At 47.1% G+C, this 20,499-nt stretch overlaps 1 protein-coding gene across 3 annotated transcripts in view; it reads left to right on the plus strand.

Moving 5' to 3' along the window:
• The window catches only part of SUFU (SUFU negative regulator of hedgehog signaling), a 90,298-nt gene that overhangs the window by 65,863 nt on the left and 3,936 nt on the right, over nucleotides 1–20,499 (plus strand). For all 3 annotated transcript variants that reach the window (XM_061372562.1, XM_061372563.1, XM_061372564.1), the window contains exons 9-10: nucleotides 6,100–6,234; nucleotides 7,722–7,860. In XM_061372562.1, the coding sequence (XP_061228546.1) occupies nucleotides 6,100–6,234; nucleotides 7,722–7,860 (274 nt within the window). The remainder of the gene's footprint in view (nucleotides 1–6,099; nucleotides 6,235–7,721; nucleotides 7,861–20,499) is intronic.

Below are 20,499 nucleotides of genomic sequence, written 5' to 3' on the forward strand. Positions count from 1 at the left end.
TTCCCCCTTCTCAAGAAGCATAAGATGGTGTGGTTCAACATACCTGATTCCCCTATTTCTGTTTGGGATTCCCAGATAACTGTATGGGCACTGGTCCTCCCCTTGCATTGCAGTGGTTCATCCAGGGACCCACACTGAATGCCCCAGAGACCTCAGATCCCGTCTGCATTCAATTTCCAGTCAGAAAGACAGGTTGAAGCTAGGGAAACCTGAACATTCAGTAGCTCTGTGACCATCTGCTCATCCATCCAGCCCTGAACAGTTTCCAGCTGTGTGTGGAAATGAAGGCAGGTTCCTGGCAAAGGGAGCAGGGAACAACCCTCCGGCAGGTGGGGCTGGCAGAACTGTCCTGGCTGTGACCTTGTGGTGCCCTGCACCATGAGCATCTCAGGATGTTGCCATTCCTTTGTGGGTAGAAGGAGTTGTGTCACTCCAGGAGTGCTCCCGGGAAAACCCCAGACTGTCACACCGTGTGCCTGGTTTGGAGAGGCACCACTTCCAGAAATGGGAGTACATTGCCCATGTAGTTCCTCTGAGTTGGTAAATAGGGCAGGCTGATGTCTCCTTTCAGTGAGTAGCACTGGGTTAATGCATTAACAAGCTCCATCTGAGCAGCATTTCTGAGGAACCTCTGACAGCAATACCAAGATGTAGGATTTGCTTCAAGGCCAGTCTGCACTTTGCTTCTCCCAGTTGCACTGGATTTTGTTTGCTGCTTTCCTTGGGCGGAGGGGAGCTGTTGTCTGTGTAGCTGGTTTCCTGTCTTCAGTTCTTGGAGGCAAACTTTTACATAAAGGGGAACATTTCAGCATTCTCTGAAACTATCCAGTTCTGGCTAGACTTTCTGATTCTGGAGCCACTAAGCTGTAAGTTTCCAATCCAGTCCTGCTTATTTAGGCATGCTCTCTCATCAAAACGCCGTTCAGTGGTGTCTTGCTTAAGTAAGGAATGCTAAATGGGGGGAGGCAATATACTTTAGGGAGTGTCTCCCAGCATGAGGCTGAGTGCCGGGTGACAAGCCTGCGAACTAGTAAAGTAAATGGAAAACCAGTGTCAGAAGAAGTACAGAATGGCCACCATGCAATAATTTGCACTTCTGCATCGCTCTCCCCATCTAAGAATCCAAAAGTGCTTTGCAAACATTGACTCATTCCTTGCAACATCTCTACGTGATAAAATGTCTCAGTTTTACAGACAGGGAACCTGAAACATAAAAGACTCAACTTTGCTTATTGAGTCTGCAGGGTGCCAGTGGCACAGCCTAAATCTCCCTATCCCTGCTCAGTTGCAGCGCTGGAACAGTCTTGCCCCCCTGCAAGCACTGACAGTAGTTACTGTGCAGCTTTCTAAAGGGATGTGTGAGTGGCAAGATGCTGCTGGCATTGTCCTTGGAGTCCTTCCATGCCAGGAAATGCACACAGAACATCTTCACTGTCTGGTTTAACCAGGGTGACGAGCATCCAGGTCTGAACAGTCCAGCTAGCCTTGTCTCGGTGTGACCACAGCAGGAGCTGTGTAACCGTGTCCTCCCCATTCCTGCAGTTGCTTCTGTGCATCTGTGACGTGTGCCGTAACTTTGTTTGCCAAGATGCTTAGGGCTCTTTCCCACAACTGCTGGTTTGCCCTTCAGGGGTGACTGTGGGAAAGACATTGGAAGATTGCCGGCACTAAAGTGATCTTTGACTGTATCTTCGTTAGGGAGTGAAGAGGTTGGGAAAGGAAGAAAGGCGGGGGGGGCAAGTGATTCAACCTTTCTCTCCCAGCTGTGTAAGCTTGCACTGATGGTTTGCATTTGCTGGGGTTTGTACTGAGAAAGCAAGGGGCAGTGACTCTAACTCGGGTTAGTGGTGCAGTAGGCACCCACTCCTACAAAGAGCCCTTGCCACAGCCAGCTTCCAACAGTATGTCCTTTGGTACCTGGGAGAGTAACTTGGAAATACAGTGAAATTATGTTCTATGTCAGTGACAGAGCTTGGAAGGGCACTGAGACCTCCTTCTGTGACAGATCCATGAGATCAAACACTCTGATCGTAAAGCAAAACACAAATGCAAGAATAAATAAACCTTTCTTAATCCAATCAGCCTGGATATTCTTGAATCTCATAAAATAACTGCCAGTGGTTGCTTGAGAAGAGGTTGTTATAAACATGGCTTAGAAGGAGGGGACATCCAAACTTTGTGCAACCCGGTGATTGCATTGGCGATTTTCCAGGAGCCCCATGGACTGCTGCTAATTGCCATCAACTTAAGGAGGTTGCAGCCACCCTCGTCTTCAGTACAAAGGCAGGGCCCCAGGGAGGCGGCAGGTTCTAGTGTGTGGCTCACATTGAGAAGGAGCGCAGCACGCTGGGACATGTAGTCTCCTCAGGCCCTTTGTCCCTGTTGACAGAGGTCTGGGAAAGCTGCAGGCCACACTGGACACCTTTGCAAAGGTTTGACAACCCCTGTCTTGAAAGAGGGGGGAAGAATTAGGTTTGGCTTTGTTTAAGTTCATGGGCTGTTAATCAGCATTCATGAGACTTAAAAATAAATGAAAAACGCCAACAAACCTCATTTCCTCCCTCTCTCTCCTCTGCCCAGAAGCAGAGTACTGGTAGAAACCTAAGCTGGAAAAAATAGTTGAAAGTCAGCTAAAGTCACCTTGGTAACTGCAGCAATACACTTGCCCAGAACAGGAGACATCAAACCCAACTACAAACAGCTTTAAAGAAACAAAAAGAATGTAATCATCTAAAGAATTAATCTGACAACTGCCCACGTTTACACCTCCCACCAGCTCCCAATCAGAGGGAAATGCGCTTTAATCTCCTCCAACTCCCTTCCAGTTTCACAAAACACGAGATGTGCAGTCCTTAAACTGGGGCATTTCCGGCATGCCGCTTCCATTTAAATCTACAGCCTTTCCTAATGCAGCAGCCTGGCGTTTCCAGACTTGTTTTTTCTGGACACTGAGAAACATGAATTTTTTTGTGTGGGTTGGATGAAGTATTAAATCTGGAATAGACAAGGTTTGCAGCATTTTACATGATAGTCAGCTAGATCTTAGTCATAACAAGTAAAACTCCACTGGCTTTCGGTGCTGATTTATTTGGTGATGGGGTGGAGGAAGCAAAGGCTTACGGGTAACTGACAGTTGTAAAACCAGGGATGTTAGTGTTAGGAAGCAGACTTTTTCTACATTTTCTTCTGAGGCTGAAAGCTACAAGCTGTGGATGGCAATGTGTGTTATGACAAGAGCATTTCATTAATAACAACCTCCAAGTCCTGCCGACCCTTCATCTTGGCCATCGCCCTTTGGAAGGATTTCCATTCCCCAAAAGAGAATTTTAAGGGGTCATGCCAAGTCCCTGTGTCATGCAACATATTCCAGAGTCTGCAAGTAATTGCACTGTGGCCTTTTGGATGTGTTATACGCAGTCCACAACACACAACTCTTGTATAGGAAAGTTTAGCTTAGATAGACGGTTATTTGGTTTCTGCTATAGGAGCTTCACCCTTAACTTTAAATAGCTGCGATTGTGTGAGAAACACAGACACCGTGACTATTTTGGGAAGGTTTTGTGGAAAGGATTAATACTTTCATGTCATTCAAAGTATTAACTGCTATTTTGCTTCACTCCTTCACCTTTTTGACAGAAGGGCTGGTTACTTATTAATGTGAAGTCATAATTATTGACAGCCTTAAAGTCATGACAGTTCCGTTTGATAGTTACACATTAGTCAACATCTTCTCTTGAGCATGTAATGACAAACAGCATTTGCTGGTTTTAATAAGACTTAGAAAGCTTTGCCCCTTGCCTCCAGAATACTGTCGTCATTCCTATTATTGCATTAGCAACCGGAGGCTGTTTTCCCTCCGGACTGCAGCCCCATTGTGCTAGGGGCTGTACTGGATAGCATAGTGGGAACCTAAAATCCCACCTTCAGCTCAGGGAGGTTTGGAGCCATGGGGCATGGGGAACTGTCCTGTGTCTGTTTGTCCTTCTGAAGCATAAACCTACCTACAGCAGCAGTTGCCTGGAAGGCTGTAAGGGGACCTGCCCAGCACTTTTAGGTGGTCCAGGTGGCAATGGCACAGTCTCTTGTCTATAGCAGTAATATTGCTGTAAAGCTCCTGATCTGCTCCAGGGTGCATAAACTGCATTTAACGAGTGCAAGCTTATGGCCTGCTTGAAAATCATGCGTTGCTAATGGGTGACCCTTTGGTAGGGGTTGATAAATGAATGATTGGAAGCTGTAGACCACAGGCTGACTTTCCCACAGCTCACTGTGTATATAAGATCTGATAAGGAAGTTGAGGCAAAGCTTAGCTTAAGGTCAACTGATCATTAATCAACTGTAACTGCACTCCTCTGGTAATCAGCCTGTAAAATGCTGGCCCACTCCACTCTTTGAAGACCCCACCTACAAAGAGCTGTAAAATGTTTGCTGAAGTAGATTAAACATAGCTTTAAGTGCCACCTATGGACTACAAAGCATGTTGTGTCTTTGCTTCAGGGTTAAGCCACCAAACTCGATGCTCTTGCTGACTTGTCAGTCCATCAGCCCCCCCTGTGTATAATCTGTGTCCTGAGTTACTGTGTCCTTGCTGGGCCCACATTGCTTTTGTGTGTTGCCAAGGCAGAAGCTGGGACATGGTTTAGTTTTTTGTCTTGCAGGCAGCCGAGCTGCTCTGGTTTATTTTTTCTCCTCATGTTTCTGGCCTGGCCATGCAGAGTATTTGCAGGAAAGCACTGTGAGATATCAGAGTTTAGCTTGTATCCTCATTTCAGAGTGGGCAGCTCAGCAGTCTGGGTGAAAGGCTCACCTAGGTCTGGGTGACCTGGCGAAGCAACAGGCCGATCTGCTTTGGAAGCCACACTGAACTATATTACAGTGAGAGTGGTGGATGCGAGTTATTTTGGGACAGAACCCAAATGTAAAATCAAGTAAAGGTGTGATTTAAGTCAGCTTGTGAGGGTCAGGCTGCTTCTTTATGACCGTTTCCAGATGTACATTAAAGTGGTTCCTCTTAGGTGGAGGAAAGACCACATTTACCAGTGTTCCCAAATGGAGCCACAGCCTGATAGCCTTGTTTGGCTTTTTGTCTGTCTGACACGATGAAAACACATTGCAGTGTGGCATCTCCCAGTTTCCTTCTGCTTTCCCTGTCCTCCTCTGGTGATTCTGTGCTACAAAAACTATCTCAACAAAGTCTTACCTCTGTTAAGTTCACATGGAATGCTAGGTGGTAAAAATACATCACATATCAGACACATCCCAGCAGTCTGTCATCTGCAAAAACTGTAAACCCCCATTTTCTTTGTTCTGGACTATCAAGTAAGGGATCGCGCTGATGCTCTTTGGACATATAAAGTGTTTATGGTCAAGTGTTTAGAGATATACCGTTGGATTATCTAGAGGATTCTTTCTGGCGAAGTTCTAATTATGTAACAGCATGACCTTTAGTCCCAGCTTCACAATATGCTGGTCTTGCAGAAATGAACAAATAAGAAAGCAAAGCTGTATTGTCTTAAAGCAGCTCCGCTTACAAGTGAAAACAGTCTTCAGATGTCCTACTTGTCACATGTAGAGTCCACCTTCTGGCTGTTGCACTTGATGCTGGTGGAAGAGGAGGGTTCTCTAAACCTTTTGTTTGAACTGTGCAGAGAAATGACTTAGGGATGCCTCAGACCTCAAAGATATTCAAGCAAAGGCACCAGGGACTGGACAACTCTGTCCTACAGGCCACTGCCTAAAAATCCTGAAGATAAAGCAAAAGCAGGAGGGAGGGCACACCTGGTAAATTTTCCAAGCCATTTTAAGGGGTTTTGGAGAACATAGGTTTGCTCCAGTTCTTTCCAAAACTTTTAGTTCTTGTATGCTGGGAAGGGATGCGCCATGTGTGCGCCAATTCAGATCCCAGGTCGTCAAATCAAGGTGAAGAGCTGCAAGCTGGGGCTGAGGGAGGCTGTCTCTCTGTAGGAGTGATGAAAACTCAGATGTGCGTTTGTACAGTTTGCTCCTGTGTCCTTCAGCATTCACACAATCGCTTTGAAACACAGCAGAAAGCACACAGCACTGGGATCCTAAATATGTGTGTTTTGTCTCTTCTCTTAGGAGCCGTAAGGACAGCTTAGAGAGCGAGAGCTCAGCAGCTATCATTCCTCATGAGCTAATCCGCACGAGACAGCTGGAGAGTGTACACCTGAAATTTAACCAGGAGTCCGGAGCACTCATTCCCCTCTGTCTAAGGTGAGCGAAGCTGTCCTCCTCCTCAGCTTGTGCTAACATGCTGCTTTTGCCTTGTGGCGTTGTTTCACCATACAGACATGCATGCAATGGATCTTTAAAGGCCAGAGCTGAGATATTTTGCCAAAACACATTAGAAACAGATGATTCTTTGCATGTGCGTTCATCAGGGTAAGATTGTTTCTCATTCTTTTTATGTCCTCCAGTATATTTTGAGTGCTGAAACAGGACAGGGTTAGTATTGGGGGGGGTTATTAATGTAACGCTGGCAACTCTGTGATAAAGAAGGGATGTCTTAACATTCTCTGTCAAAGAAACCCCTTAAGTTGTTAATTCTGGCTTATGGGCTCAGACACAAGTGGTTGTGCAAAGTCTGTTTGCAGTCAGTTCATGCGTGCAAGTGTGTTTTTCAGACAGATTATGTCACATACATGACAGAAGGAGCAGAAACATCGCGTGTGTACTCTGCACGTTGTATTTTGAAGGTTCAGGCTCTGCATACCACTGCAAGTGACTTTTCTGAGTTTCCACAGTTCAGTCAGCAGCATTTTTACAAATACCTGTGGCAAATATCATAGTCCTTAACATAAAGATGAACTGCGGGGTTGAGACAAATGATTGTAGGTGGCTGAGTTACTTCAGCTTAATGAGTTACATATCTGTAGTATCAGAGTTATCAGCAGCTGGTGCACACTTGCCTGTGCCTGTTGAGAAACCATTGGGGTAGTTAACATGAATATATTTTATTTTACATCACAACTGTGTGAGTGGTCTGTCTCATCAGTTACCACATCTCAGCTGACCAGCAGTAACTCATCAAGCAACTGGGATCTGTTAGGCACAGTATATCTTACCTGAAGTTTTCCCCCTTGCATGTTGGAAGCCATGCATGCATGTTACACATGCTCTGAGCCTAAATACCAGAACCATGATTTTCCCTGTAGAAAGCACTGACAAAAAAAAAGGGGGAAATGATACTTTAAACGGTCAGGTATGCATGTTTTCTAGGCATTTGCTTAATAGAGGTTATGTTTATAAAGCACCAGGGCAGTGGATTAGTAGGTATTGTCACAGTAGCTAAGTTTAGCCCCACTGATAAGCCTGCTTAGAAATTCATCTTCAGATTCCCACATGATACGGAGTCTGGATTCCCTTCTCCAGTTTTCATCTTGCTGAAAGACTGGTAGTCTTCTGCCCTTATATACATCAGCACCTCATCATGGTGACAGGCATGCAGTGGGCTTTAGATGTATTCTAGTTCTGTAACAAGGCCCTAAGATTAAGGGGGAGATAAAGGGGAACTCCCAGCTTCAGCAGGAGGCTTGTGACCTGCTTTGTGGAGCAAATCATACATATATATTGCAGAAAAATTAATAGTTGCTGCCTTCAGAAAGGTTTCCCATGCTGATGGCAGAAGGTACAGGTCTTCATCATTCTGTTGTTCACTGCTCACACCCTCTCAATTCACACACGTGTGTTTTATTCCCCAGGGGAAGGCTCTTACATGGACGGCACTTTACATATAAAAGTATTACAGGGGATACAGCAATCACGTTTGTATCAACGGGAGTAGAAGGAGCCTTTGCTACAGAAGAGCACCCCTATGCAGCACATGGACCTTGGTTACAAGTGAGAGAGCCTCCTTCCTTTTTCTCCCCCTTCTTCCTTTAGTGTGTCCTAAAACTGATCCTGCTAAGGGCTTCTGTGGTTTAAAAGTGTAACAAACCTGTGTTTTCTGCTGCACCATGTCTTATAGCTCTTGCATAGTTTTTTCGGTAATTATGGATTCAAAAAATAATGGTGAACTGTTAACTATATTAATGGAACTCAAATTGATGAGCAGTGGCTGGGAAGTTAAAAAATCATCTGTGAATGCAAGCGTCCATTTTGTGGAGTCAGCGAACACTTTACAGGCAGTATTTACTCTTGATATCTTCCAGAAAGGAATTTGGGGAGGCAGAGTGGAATGACCTAAACAAGAATGGAGCCAGGGCAGAAGAGCTAGAAAGCTGTGGGACTGTGATCCTGCAGAGCCAAGATCTCGGTTTGACATCATCACTAACAGGGGAGCAGCACAGAGAGCACTGCTTCTTTCAGTTTCAGCTCTTTCCAATGGATTCTTTGACAAAAGCTCATGGTTGTGAAAGCACCCACACATTTTCTGCACCCAGTTTTTCTGTATCACAGATTTTTCCTTGGAAGCTCCCCATCTGCTTAATGTTGAGGGTCAGCCCTATGGAGCAGTGATGCACTAATGATACAATGGTGTATCACTAGTCTGACCTTGAATTTCTTCATGGTTATGAACATATTGCAAAAATAAAAAGCTTTGAGGAATGTGTTTATGCTGAAAAGCCCATCTCTGCGGGACTATATGCATGCACTAAGTCTCTGCCTTCATTGTTATTGTGGCATTCCTGCCTCCACTTCTGTTTTGAAGGCAGGGATTTGTTTTAGCATTACAGTGTTGCAGTTAACCTTCCAGTGACTTGTTTTCAAGGCATTCCACTGCCCCTGTTCATATGTCTGGAGGACATCATACCTTGAAATCTATATGACTTGTAAAGGAGCTGATCTTGGCTAGAATCATGTTGTGTGTAGGGATTTTCAAAGAGCTTGCGTGCTTTGATTGTACTGACTGGAAAGTGCAACACTCCTCTAATGATTAACAGCAAAGGGTCAGGTTTAAAGGTGGGTCATTTGCTGTTGGTCCCTGTGCTTGCCAACACATGATACACAGGATCTTGTGACTGTGTTAACTCCAAACATAAGTGTTTGTTTGCATTTACATCACATCTTGAAATGTATTGATGTGTAGAGTAGTCAGGTAACCTCTAAATTGTGAATAACGGCAAGGATCAGGTCACCATTCAGACGTTAACCCTTATGAACCTGGCTGATTCCATGTGTGTTGCTTTGGTGGAAAATTGTGGAAGATTTTTGGAGCAGGTTAGTGGGAAAGGTGAATAATTGCTGGCTTCTGAGCAGCAATGAGAAGCAAGTTTCCTTGCTTGTCTCCTACACAAGGTCAATGTATTGGATCTTCTCATCTGACGTGACTGGCTCCGCTGCTGGCTCCTGCCCTGTCCTGTGATGAGGATGAAGGAGGACAGACCGGGTAGGGGAGGAAGGGAAGCTAAAAGCAGCACAGGACAACTGGAGGAGCACCCAGTTGTGCAAGATACATGTGGGAGTGTCTGAGGCTCTTGGCTTAATACGCAATGGGAGGCTTCATCTGTGCTCAGCAGTCCCTTGTGGTGGTGTGAGCAGAGGAGGGAGGTTCATGTGGCTTTGCTTCAGAAGTAAAAGAAGTTGTGGTGCATAAGATTTCCAAGGAGGTGAGCTGTGTTTGGTTCAGTCCCTTGCAGCCTGGGCTGGCCGAGTTGGCAAGCCCTGCAAAGCTTTCACAGCAAGGCCCAGAGAGGATTTTCCTCCTCCCCTGCTTGGGACCCCAGGCACAGCGATGAGCTCCAAGGAGAGCTGGTGGCTGAAAGCAGATCACTGCAGTGCAGGGGCTTGTTGCAAAGACAAGTAAATGGAGAGCCCATAGAGAGAAAGAAAGATGGCAAGCGTCTCCTGTGGACTTTTCCCCTATCTTAGGGGAGAAATAAGAGCCTGAAAAATCCCGACCTTGGCTCTGCAGCAGCCAGCAACTGCCTTCTCTTGAGGCTGAGCTTTGGTGCAGTGAAAGCCCAAACCTGCAGACTAAACACAGTACCTCCTGTTTACATGCCGTGGGCTGGAGTGGAGCATGTCCAAGGTGGGACAGGCCATAGAGCTGCTGCAGTCAGCCCCTGCTCCCAGGCTGAGCAATGAGCTGAGAGTCGCTGTGCTGCAGTGGAGGGCTAGCAGATGACAGGAGCTTGGCAGGTCCCAGGGCCATTCCCACCGGACAGGTGTCTGTATCCCCACCACAGCTGGCACTCGGCTGTTCTAGCTGTCTCAGCAGAAAAGGCCAGGAGTTGTTAGACCACGGAGATTGTATACCCCGTTTCTATCAACAGCCTTTCCAGGTCACGTTTGAGGCATGTTAGTAAGGGAAGCCTGTCCTGCTGCTGCCCATGCTCTGGGGATGATGAGATTATTTCATTCTCTAGAGCTGTCAAATTGGCACCTTTCCCAAGTACTTGGACTTTTTTTTTTCTTTTTTCTTTTTTTTATAATTTTTTTCATTTAAGTAACATTTAATTACTTCTAAGAAGCCAAATTCTATTAAAGGTCTAAGCATGTCAGGCTGGTTTATTTCTGAACTTCTTCCACTGTGTCATGTATTGTTGAGTAGGGAAATTGCTTTGACTCAGAAATGTACAAACATATTCAATAAGTCCTCCTTGTTAACACTAGGCTCCTGTTTATATGCTAGTTACCCTGGCAAAGTCTCTGATGTGTAACACTTGGCATTAACATTACACATGATCAAAGGCTTCCGTGGTTCTTTCTTCCACCCCCCCTTCCCCCAGTGCTGTGACAGCAGAGCCCCCACACTGCCTCCCTAAGCACCTCTCCTCTCCTTTCCAAGGGGTGGATGTTCCAGATGCACAGCAAAAGGCCACATGTTGAAGGGTTAGGGATGCTGACCATGCAGACAGACTCTGACATTAACGACCCCATGGTGACATTCGTATTCCTGGTGGAGCATCCAAGGTTCTTGGTCCAGTGTCTGAGTTGAGCCAAGCATGCAGTTAATCTCACAGATCAACCTTGTTTGTCTCTAAAACCTACCCAAAGCAAGGTGAGGTTGTTCATGTGTTCTCCCTCCCTCCCTTACTTATGTTCCGGCAGATGATAAAGGTCTGTTGAAATGTGTTTCTGATCAAGCCCGTCCCAATAAAGTTGCCTGAGCCTTTAATACATATTAATATTATCCTGGGGTAGTTTGTGTCAAAGCCTGTCAGCATGCATCATCTTTTGGGAATTACCATCATTAAGTCTCCAGTGATGGGAGTCAGGACATGCTTCTGCAAAGCTCCTGTGCTTTTATGTGGAGCTCTCTGCCTGCCTAGCACAAAGCAGACTGTTCTCCCCTCCTACCTTGCTCACCTGGACTGCTTACTCTCCCCAGAGGGGAGAAGGAGGTTTGTTTAACCCTACCTTTAGATAACTTCTGCTCCTGCTGCTTTAGGCAGTCATTGTTCCAGGGAAGAAGATGGCACTCAAGTCTTTGATCATGTACAACGTACACGTTACGCATCAGATACTGCTGCAGACTCTGCCATATGAGCCAATACAGTGCAGTAAAAACAAACCTGGAGTTAGACTCCTTGTTAACTGCAAAATCTAGCACACAGAATGTAAGAAATGTCTCTGCACTTCAGCCTTGCCTCTGTTGCATGTGTATTTTGATGCTGTATCTAACTGAAGGATCGATCATACCTACTTTTCACAAAGCATGTCTGCCTCATTCAGTGCACAGAGACGCGACATGAATCAGGAGTGTGGAATAAGGTATACTCTTGCCTATAGGACTTCCTCTTTGTTTGTCTGTCAAAATTAAGAGGTGTGTAGTAAATGAGACAGGTAATTGCAGAAAAATCACAATAGTTTTATGGCTAAGTCTTTAAATGTTGCCCTGGAGAATTGGATCCTGTTCTGCCTCTACTACTCTGTTCCTCTTAATGCTTTTCCACAGAGTCTTGAGCTCAAATGTAGTCGTGTGGCAGCTGAGTTTGTATTCCATGTTTTCTGGGTGCTCAGCTCGAGACCTGAGGTCTGACCTGTGTTCCCAACAGCAGAAGGAGGCCAGGAGGAATTCCTCTGTGGATACCCCTGTGCCCTGCAGGGATGAGTGGGCAAACAGAAACCTGCAAGTCTCGAGACAGGCACCCACAAGGAGAAGACATTCAGATCCAATTTTCTCTTCACTTATTTTCCCATGTCTGTTCAGGAAAACCTTCTTCCAGTCATCCTGCGAAGATTAATTCCGTGCTTGCCAAGCATTCCAGCTCCACAGATGAGCACCAGAAACAATTTCAGGAAGAGATTAAAATTTGTTCTTGCAGGTCAGGAGAAGGGATCTCTCTGGGGCAGGGGGGGCAGCCTGGGAGTCGAAGAGCCATGTTTGGCTCCCTGCTCTTGCAGATTTTCTCTGTGACTTTGTTAAGGCTCTTTGCTTCTTCCAGCCTCCCTCCCCCATCTGCTGCATGGAGAGGAGCACTTCTCTGCCTCGCTGAAATGTAAGGCTGAGCACGTCAGAGGCTGTGAGAGCGGTAAGGACAGTAAGATTAGGTACTTCCAGTGTAATCCATGCTGGCAGTAGTTGGATGGAGCATACTAAATAAAGGGGAAGAGAGTAGGAGGGAACAGGGAAGCAACTTGAATGATAATGCAAAGAAATGATGACTAATGCTGCATTCAGTGAGCAGAACCATCCTGAGGACTGAGCAGGGCATAGGTCTTGTGGGAGAAAAACTGCAGGCGATCCTGTGATTACAGATTTGTTTTGTGAGGCAGACGTACACTGGAGCCAAATTAGCATGGCACAGGCACTCTCTGCAGCCATTTCCAAAGTTTTGTATGCCCAATGTCACTGGTCTCTGAGTCTAGAGGGGCTTTTTTTCCAGGTAACTTACTCAGTTTCAGGATGATTCGGCAGATGGAGGCTATGGTTCATTTGCAGTTGGCACCCTTCAATTCTCAGCACAAGGTCTGTGTCTCCGTGTGAACTGAGCAGCTCGCAGCAGTGGTGGGGTATCATCCTCTGGCACCAGCCACTGCTAGAGGACACGCTTTGCTTGCCTCCCATGCCAGTAGGTTTGCGACATCCAGCAGACGGGATGTGGATGCTGAGGCTGTGGAAATGGGGTTCTCCTCCAGTTTCCTCGCCCTTTGTGTTGCCTCCAGCCTTGGCCTCTGATCTGCTCTCCATCCTGTTTTTCTGTGTCTCTGTCTTCCCCCCATCCTGGGCCATCTCTGCTTTCCTTTCCTCCCCTTCATTCAAGTTGGCAAATTCCTTCTCCTCCTCCTCCACACGGCCTGACTTCCAGCAGAAATGCTGAGAGGGCTGGAGAATTTCCCTGCCTTTAGTCCTGATGTGCTTGGTGCCATAGCAATCCCTCACCACTCAGAGGAATCCCTCACACAGAGGAATGATCAGAGGGAAAACTGCTCCTTAGCTACCTCTTCCCTGTGTTTGGGGCAGACCTGCCTTGGGTTTGGACATGCTCAATGAAGAAGGACTCTTCAGAGCATTTATCTGCTTTTCTCTGACAGGCTGTGGACCAACAGTGACTTTCCGAGGCTTCTGACTTGGCAAAGCATTTCCATGATCAGGAGGAAGACTTCCTCTTGACCTCCAGAGTACTTTCTGGCTAATCTCGTAAGGGGTAGTTCTCTTGTTTTGCAACAGAATGATCATACACATTTGTTAGTACTGTCACAAAATACTTTTTCCAGAATACCTCTCTGAGATCACTTGAGTCCTTTTCCCCTAAAAGCCTTAAAAAAAAAAAAAAATGAAAAGGCATCCAGCATGGAAAAATAAGTTGATGCTTAGGACAGCAAGGTCAAACTTCTCATAGGAAATGTTAAATGTGCCTGTAGGCAGGATAGGTATATGGAGGCTGTGGGAAGCATCCAGCATTCAGGAGCTATCAACATGCACTATCTGTGCTGTGTCGGCGGTGGGGGTGGGGATTAGTGTGAGCAGGGTCATGGGGGACAATCCATTCTTTCGGTTTGGCAACCTAAGTGAAAAATCTGGGGAAGAAGATCAGCCTGAGCCCAATCTTTAAATATTTTCAGTTTTTCTTGCTGAAACAAAAGCCTTAAAGAGACCAAAAGCTGAAAAAAAAAAAAATCCTTTTGTGTTGAATGAAACCAGAAATAGAAGGTTTTCTTCAATAAAAACAGAAAAATAATAATCTAGCTTTGCAGAACAGAGCTGGAGTTGTTAGAAGTTTTGCCTTCTCTAATCAATATTTGAGGGATAAAACAGTTGCGTAGGATATGAGAAACTCGTGTTTTATTCCTTTCCTTTTATTTGAACCCGCATTTCTACTTCTTGGCTTTATGGACACCACAACTACAGGGTATTTTGGTTCTTCCTCAGCTCGTCCAATTGGAGTTGTTCCACATCATATAAAACACTGAATTAGTCACAGAGACAGAGAGCACAAGAGAATGACTCTGTTCCGGTAGAGTTAGGACATTCCCCTGGAAATGAGCACATCTGGTTCTTCTCTCTGCTATACCACATGTTAAATCATTTACGCACATTGGCATAATGGCAGCAGTAGAGGTTCTAAGCAATGCTTGAAAGAGCTACTCTGGTGCTTGAGGTGCCCACTTGCAAGTTGGAGTTGGGTCAGGTCTTCTCTTGAAGAGATAGGGGGGATTGTCTCCCCAAACTATAATGGATGTGTTATGCCTCGTGTGGTGAGTTTACAGACAACACTCACAAACTGGTTTAAGTCATGTATAACTACATCCTGCTGTTCTCCAAAGCAGTTTGATGCATCTACCCAAAGAAAAGCTCTTTACAGAATCTCTTGAGTGGCTTCCCCCAAATTCTGTAGCAGTTCTAGGAAATCTAAGCCAGCACTCTTTCAGCCAGCTTATCATCTTCCCCAAAACCTCACTGCATTATCCCTTTGTGTTCTTCATCACTGCTGAATGAGACGCTGGGTGAAACCTACACTAGGGTACATATGTCCCATTAGGTCATCACGATCCTCCCTGTATCACCTCTCCTGCAGCATGTTCTCTAGCACTTTGTCCAGGCTAGTTTTGGGTGAGTCAAGTTCTTTCATCTTTCTTAAGCCAACTGTCTATCCTACCACCTAATGCCCCTCCCTTGCTGCTCAAACTACATTTTGGCAAGTTTGCGTAGGTTTTCTTCCACCCACTTGGAGCATTCCATGAAATGCCTGTTCTTCCTTTGCTTTTTCACTCTGAAAGAATTAGTATTGCCTGTAGCCTTGGCTCTCTTTTCAGTGCTCTCCCATCTGAGCCAAGCTTTATGTGTTCACTCAAAGCAGCCTGTCTGAAAGACATATCTCAGTCAGGCTAGCCTCTGAGAAGGCCAGGTCCTTGCAATCAGCCTCATAGTTGGGAATGTCATGGAGAGATCCCACAAGGTCAAAATCTTTCAGCGTCATCATATACTTCCTCTTCATGGATTGTAACACCGCAGTGTGAAGCAACAGGGTCCCCGAGGCATCTGTGAGTGGATGTTTTTCCTTTACAAGGAGGGTTATGAATCTCCTGGAAGAGCAACAGTGGAATTCCCCATCAAAGGTGTTTGTTGCAATACTGGTACCTTTGAGGCTGTAATGAGAGCTCTGGTGGGTTCAGGCAGCAAGGTGGCCTCTCCAGGTAGTGTCAGGGCTGGTTGTGACGTGGAAGTGATGTGACAAGACCTCTGCCCTGAACCACTTGCAGTCAAAGCAAAGCAGTGTGAAGAAAGAAGGGGAGAGCAGAGGGATGGGCTGGGGGATGCACAAAGAGTGATTCATCAGGGGGGTTTCTTGATAATGTTTAATGTCATTGGGAAACGCTGACACACTTTAACTTTGCTTTTTACTGTGCTGTTGAAACATTTTCAGGGCAGAGGGCTCCTAAAAGCTTCTAGAGACTTCCAGCTCTAACAGATGACATGTGGCTTAGGGTACAACTGCTCCACCCATTCCAGACGTAGTACCTGGATGGTTGAACAGTTTCTTTGGAAGAGTTGGCATGGTTTATATAGGGGTTTATTGCAATGTGTCCCCACCTTGCCTGGCTGAGCTGTATAAGACAGCTCTGTACTAAGTCCAGAACTAATAAAATGTGGTTTCTTTTCTTTGACAAACCCGCTAGAAAAGCAAGCGGCAGTGTTTAATGCAAACAAAGTGCTAGGGCAAAGGGATTGTTTGGTTTGTTTCTAGGTAGGCAAGAAAATGGGGTATTATCAGTAAAAGCACCCCTGCTTAATTGTCCCTCTCCCAGTCCCTTGTGTTTTGCCCTGGACAAAGCATGTTTCCTGAAGCTGGAAAGAGCTGCAGCTTGATTCCAAGCTCAGCTTCCGAGGGTCCTCCTTGATCAGAGCTGTGCCAGGCTTTCAACATGAGTGTGACCTCTGGCCTCAACCAGCCTTTCCTGAGCTGAGAACTTCAAGCCCTTATAACAGTGTTGAACCCTTATACAAGATGGGGTGTTAACTGTGGGGTGGTACCTGTAAGCTGACTATTATAGAGTCTCTAATGTTTCACTAAGCACCACTTGCTTTCAAAGTCAGCCCTGGAGCCCCATGACCTTGTGTACGTTTTCAGATCTCACCTGTTTTCATACACTTGCAGCCACATACCTGTAACAAGTCACAATACAGGTTTCTCAACTATCCGCGGGCATGAAAAGCTTCAACACGAGCTGCTTCAGTTGACCCGTAGGTAAGCTCTGTATGGTAAGAAGCAAGCTCAGGTGAGTCTTGCCACGAGAGGGAGACATCATGCATGTAGCCCATGTGTTCCCCGAGCACATCCACCTGGATACGACTGCCTAGCCTGGTATTTTGTAGCATGTCTGGGCACATGCAGTTGTTAGTGAAGAGTGAGAACCCAAACTTCGGACCTCGGTTATGCGGTAGGTACCTGTGATAGGAAACAGGGATGTATCTGTTGGCTAGTCATCATCTTCCAAGCATCCATAGCATGACTAACAGCCACAAAGCACACAGAAAATGGAATCTTGATCTGCTAGCAATAGGATAGCACGTGTCTGGGCCTCTCTGGTTCAGGTCAGGGACATCCTGGTGCAAGCAGGACCGTGCAGCACCGACGGAGATGTTTCAGATACCTGCAGCTGGCTGGCGAGGCCGTTCCCTGTTCATATTGCAAACAGCCATTAGAAAGGCTGAGCTACACCCTGTAACCAGCTCCAGCAGGCTGGGCCAGCAGGAGTGTTTGCACAGAGCTGTGAAAACACAGTGCTGCGAGCTCTGCGGCACCCAGGGCGCCTGCTGCCACTCGGGAGAGGGCCTCTGCTTCCTCAGCACCAGCCGGGAGATTTCATGGGAGAGGAGGCCTGATCAGGGTGCATGGGATGGCTCCGTTTCCCCTCCAGATTGTGCTGCATTTTCCCATGGCTGCAGCACAACAGCGAGGCTCTGTTTTCCTTTGGGAAGGGAATAAGCTGCTTCATCATTGTGATCTCTGTGCAGTGTCCTGTTGATAAGATCAGTTAACAGCATCGGAGGAAAACTCTAGATTCAGGTCTGAAATATAAAGTGAACAGGGCCTATTTGTTTAATTTGAGCTTCTAAGGTTTAAATCCCAGAGGAAATTAAATTAGGTGCCTAGAGCAATGGCAGTCTGTCATGTTTATTTGCTGGGAATGTCACCTTTAATATCATGCACATATAACGTGTGTGTGTTAATGTAATGGGGTATCATACTGTGCAGGAGCAGGCATGCTACAAGAGCTGGAAATGTGAAATATTGTGAGTGAGGGAGGCTGAGATGGGATTGGATTTATTCTCATCCTTCTCCATAGGAGCAAAGACTCACCGGCATGAAGGTGGTTTTGCTGATTGCAGGTGGGGATGGCAGCCTGATCTATGAGCACAGGCCATAATGCTCCTGGGCCATTTTGATTGGGCTACTTCTAAGAGGAGAAATCTTGCCTAGATGTGAAGGCAGGATGACAGTACCTCTTGCTTCAAAGCCCTCTTCGGCAGTTAGTGTGCTGCAGACACATGCCTTCCCCCCTGCATCCTCAGGAGAGCCAGTTCCCTGAGCTGAGGATGTGGCTGCTTCTATGTTCAGTTGCACCCATGCCTCAGAGACTCCCTTCTCCAGGAGGAAGAGCTGTACCCAGCAACGTGAGGCTGTAGGGTTTGGGGTGGTTTTTTTTTTCCTGTCTCCTGTTGTTAAGGACAGGCTCTGAGTGACACACTGTGAATGTCACTGCAGCAGTTTGTCTATGCAGGCTTGCAGAGCAGCTCTGCAATCCTTTCCCATTGCTTTGATCTCATAAACACGGGCCACGAGACAGTTGAGCTGTGGACTCCAGTCCCAGTGCACTTGTCAGACCCTTCAGGAAGCCAGTTCAGATCACTGCATCAGTGGAATTTGGTTGGTTGGGGCTTTTCTTTTCAGCTGGATTACCAAAACTCACTGAGAGGGGAAAGCCATCAGCCATCTCAGGGGGTTGCACCCCAGGTCAGTGCTAGCCATAGTGCTCCACCTAGCTTTGTCCTTACTCTGGGAGTCTGTGGTTTAGCCTGGACTGACTTATCCCCCCCTTCACTCTCTCCACCCTTTGCTGTTTACTGCTGCATACCCTGTCTTGTTTTGCCTCCAGCCTCGGAGCAGCTGGCTGCCTTGCACACGTGGTTCCCATTTCTCTCCTGCCTCTGGCACCTCAGGAGCGCCCAGGGGTCTTCCTGCTGCGCTTGTCTTCTCGTCCCCTTGCCAAAGCCACGGCTCCTCATTGCTGCTCTCTCACCCATCCCAACCTCTGGCATTTTTGCTCATCCACGAATGGCTGAATATTCATTTCCTCCTTGCTGCTTTCCCTGATTGCTGCGAATACCAATTCCTCCTCCTTTTTCCGGCTGTTCTGTAGATTTTGATGTCTGCCAAATTGTTTTCATTCCCTCACCCCATTGCAGGCTGCACCTCCGCAGAAAGCGATCTGCTCCACGCAGAGCCCCGGCTCCCCACCCAGCTCTTCCTTGTGAGCTGAGCGATCAGGTTGCCCTCCTGCCTCCAACACAGACAGACAGCTTCCTCCTCCTGCAACTAGTCAACAAACGGGTGTCTCCAGTTCAACAGGCAGAATAGTTACAGGCTCCTGCAAGGAGACTGCAGCACTTTGCGGTGGTACTGTGTGTTTTAGTGCAATGTTCCTCAGCTTGCCAGTCTGCAGATTGGTGCCAGGTTGCAGAGTCCTGTCCAAAGCAGCAAGCTCCTGGCTCCTAGCTAAAGCAGGTTTTTTTCAGGCTGAGGTGTGATCAGAAAGGCCTGATAGAGGTGCCTGCATCCATACTGAGCAGCTCGGTCATAAGCCCTGGCCTGGAGCCTGCTTGAAGCTAGGCAAAGAAAGGAATGTAGTGGAAAGGGGGGGGGTGCAGTTCCCTCATCCCCTGGGAAATCTGTCAGCAGTGGCAGCAGGGTGACAAGGTTGAAGGGTAGGCACCTGATAGCTCTCAGATCTGGATTTGGTGTTTCCAGATCTCTTGCCAACAAAGGAAGAAAGGGAGACCTGAATCTTGCCTTTCTCTTTCTGTCCAATAGTCCTGCTAGTGTGTGACCAAATGGAACTCAGAGGCTTTCACTTGCCAAACAGCCCATGTCACCCTGCCGATCACCTGCTCCTTACTGGTGTTACTGGTACCAAGGAGCTGGTGGGCATAGGAGGTGGGGCTTTGTGGTGGCTGCCCGTCTTCCAAATGTGAGCTGGAGGGGAAGGCAGAGAGGAGTGGGGCTGGGCACATAGCTCCATCAGTGTTTGGTGCTGAAGTGGTTCCTTCTATGGGAGGGAGCACAGAGTTCATTGCTGGAGAGAACAGAAAAAGGGAAGAGTAAGAAAAGAGGCACTGGGGAGGTAGTTGCTGCAGGATGGAAGGCAATGCCAGAGATAGAGGAAAAGGTGGAGTGAAGAAAGGAAAGGAGGAGCAGCAAGGGAGAAACAAACCTGTAGGCTGAAATGGAACTAATCTGCTGGATACTGCTGCAACCTAACTCCCAGGAATGCCACTGCAAGGCCCCCTCACCGCGTGGGGATGTTTGCCTGGTCCTGCACTGCTGTCTCTGCTCCTGTGCCAAGCCAGCTGGCCTGCCTGGAGCTCTGGCCTTTATGGCTGTTGTGAAGAGAGGCAGGACGTGTTTGCTTTTGGCTATCACATGCTTTTGTAAGAGGGTGGGAGTTCCTCCCCTTGAATTCCTGGGGCTGGTTTTCCCCCCGGTGTCTCTGGTGTATGTGACCTGGGGAGCTCCATGGGGCCAGGGTCGTAGCCCTCAGCTGCTTTCCTGGGCTGCTTTGTGCATCCCAGCCTGGCTTTGAGATGAGCTAAAAGCTTTCTTAGCACAGGCATGTGTGATACAACATGGAGGTGCCTGGCGTAGGCACCTCTGGGACCACCTCCCGTACCCAGCATCTGGTTCATCTGAATGATGTGCTGCACTCGGGTCAGAACCCTCCCCGTGCCCAGAGCACCAGCTCTGTATGGGTCCCTGTGCTGCTGTTTCTTGATTAAACTGAGCTTAACTTCAATGGATCAGATGAAAGCGGCTGTCTCCCACTGTCTCTCCAACAGTTGTTCTCCTGACCCCTTTTCCTTCTTCCCCACTC

This window comes from Neopsephotus bourkii, unplaced genomic scaffold (assembly GCF_033783945.1).
Source record: "Neopsephotus bourkii isolate Nb327-2 ecotype Australia unplaced genomic scaffold, CSIRO-AGI_Nbou_v1 NB_1615, whole genome shotgun sequence".
NCBI lineage: Eukaryota > Metazoa > Chordata > Aves > Psittaciformes > Psittacidae > Neopsephotus > Neopsephotus bourkii.